Source organism: Muscardinus avellanarius (genome assembly GCF_963383645.1).
Source record: "Muscardinus avellanarius genome assembly, chromosome: X".
Taxonomy (NCBI): Eukaryota; Metazoa; Chordata; class Mammalia; order Rodentia; family Gliridae; genus Muscardinus; species Muscardinus avellanarius.
This window is the reverse complement of record NC_137792.1, coordinates 24,044,296-24,046,813: the sequence shown is the minus strand read 5'-3', so window position 1 is coordinate 24,046,813 and position 2,518 is coordinate 24,044,296. Positions and strand designations below refer to the sequence as shown.

Here is a 2,518-nt window from a genome sequence, read left to right as displayed (position 1 = left end):
ATGCCTCAGCTTTGAAGGGTAAAAGCTTGTTTTGTGAGACTTGTGAAGTTGAGCACACCACAAACTCTTTGAGTTTCATATTCTTAATTGATACATGAGTTTGTAAGGCTCTATCTTGTAGGATTAGAAGATATGTAACATATGCAAAGCATCTGTGGCTGTGCACATGTCTTACATGAACACATTAGGGGTTGCACTTACTACTATGGCGATTTTTGATCATCCATTACCATCCATCTAGCTGGGATCTATTACCTTTAATCCAGAGGATCCCACAGAATATGGAGCATTTTAGGACAAAAACTAACAAACTGAAAAAAAGAAAACATTCAGCCAAAATGTGACTTAGCAATGAAATGTAATGTTTCCCTACTGTCTCCACTTCACTGTTTCTTACTTCTTTGTGAAGTAGAGTATCTCACCATCTTCCATAATGATAGTTACCCTCATAATCTATCATTGCACAGGCAAGAGCTGAGCTGCCTTTGACTAAATATCCCTGGTTAAAAAAAAAAAAAAAACAGGATGGCTTTTCAAGAGCAGATACTTTATTACTGTTTAGGTAAAATATAAGGTACAGACAAAAGGTCTAATTCACTATGGTTTATCATATATTCTGAAATAACATGAGCAAACTCAGGTTTTCAGAACAACTCATTTAAATGTATGAAAAGTGTAAAGTACAACAAACCAATAACTAAACAACTTTCACATTTTTCTCTATCTTCTGGTCTAACTACTATACTGTGGATGTTTCACATTTCCAAGATATCTCTATTCCAACACCATGTTATTTTCTTGCAGATCACCAAAGTGATTTAAGGAATTATAAATTGTATTTCAGCACAAAACTCTTATCACTAAACCTGGTAAAAAGTGATGCTTTTTCATAAACTTATATTCTAAATCTTAATAAACCCAGATAATAATACATAGACACAAAAAGATTGGTCAACAAGTTATTCATGCATAACAACAATAAAGATTAACAGGCCTTTTCAATCACAAAGTAAAAACTCTGCTTCAGATCTCACTAGGGGGTAGAGTGCCTGGGCTTGGCCTTGGTACTTGGAGAACGTTGGGCACTAGTGCCACCGCTGGCTGCAGCTTCAGCTTGGGCTCTCTCTTCCTCTTCTCTTAAAGCTTCTTCATACTGGGATGGGAAGGCACTGGGGATGGCATCATTAACCTTGGACAAAAGCTGTAGGACTTTCATCTTGCTGGTTTCAGCAAGGGCTCGGGGACCCCACAGGAACTCGTAGCGTGGAGGATCACTATCGGGCACCTGGCGGTACTCCAGGTACTTTTCCTGCACCAGATCTTGGGTGATGAACTTCCTGGGATCCCCAAAGATGAAATGATTCTTCCCATCATAGACGCCTAACATATTGAGAAATTCCCAGATTTCTTCCTCAGAGGCGCAGTTGCCGTTTAAGTAGATCACACCCAAGAGAGGTAACAGAAGCCCAGTTCTGGGAAAGCCCAAGCCACTGCGCAAACGCTCATCATTGGAGAGGTCTAGCACATTGACAAGGGTATAGCAATTACCATTGGGCTTGACTTCCTTCAGCTCAAGACCAAAGACCAGCTCTAAGGGCTCAGAGGCTTTCTTGAGGATCTCAGGGAACTGCTCCCTGAACCTCTTGCTGACAATTTTCAGCATCTCTTTCTTCAAAATGGGCTCTTTCACTTTATACTTATATAGCATGTACTGCATCACCATTTCTGCCTTCTTCCCCACAATATCATTTGGGGAGCTCTCAGGTAAGGGGGTGGCCTGAGAGGAACGTGCACGTTCCTTCCCTCGGCTCTTGGCACCTTTACCAGACTTTCTGCGTGCACCTCCTACAGCATCAGTGGGGGCAGGCGGATCCCCCTGAGACTGCTGGGGGAGGCCAGCAGCAGAGGTGCTGGAGACAGCACCTTCAGGAACAGAATAGGAGCAGGAGGGGGCCTCTTCTGCCTCTGCTGCAGTGGGCTGCACATCCTTGAGATCCTGGGTCTCATCTCGAGCCTGGCGACGCTTCTCACGAGATCGGAGCTTACTCTTCTGTCCTCGAGGCATGATGTCAGGGACAGCAGGAGCAGTATGGGCTGGAAAGCAGGTGTTGCTGGGACCTGGAGGATGGAAAATAAGATCCAGTGAGCACTTTCAGCAGGGAGAAACTACTCTGGCTTTTAGGAAACTGCCTCTGCTGTGGGCTCTTGTTCTAGGCTAGCCTGTCCCCTAAGATACTACAGAGAAACGATGAAATCCTTAGAGTAAATCTGGGCTGCAGTCTGTCAGGCCTGCCTTGGGTTTACTGGGGGTGACAGCAGGTACAGGCAGTGAGGGCAATTGTCTTCTGGTATTTCAGGTCCTGACGGTTCTCTGGATTATCATATTAACCACTGACACAACCTAGTGGCCAATAGTTGGCCACTTCCTTCTGCTACTCAGAATTTGACACCCCAAAGCTTCCTAGGAACCCTGAGAAAGAACTGAAGGGGGGGGGTTAGCCTACTTCTCTGATAGGGG

The 2,518-nt window shown here is 44.4% G+C and overlaps 1 protein-coding gene across 1 annotated transcript; it reads right to left on the bottom strand.

The window, feature by feature from the left end:
- Nucleotides 1–1,033: 1,033 nt before the first annotated feature.
- Nucleotides 1,034–2,065, bottom strand: LOC308278826 (melanoma-associated antigen B2-like; the record flags this gene model as incomplete). Its single annotated transcript, XM_080718840.1, has 1 exon — nt 1,034–2,065. One exon carries the CDS (start codon nt 2,063–2,065, stop codon nt 1,034–1,036), a length of 1,032 nt encoding a protein of 343 aa, XP_080574966.1.
- Between the last annotated feature and the right edge of the window lie 453 nt (nt 2,066–2,518).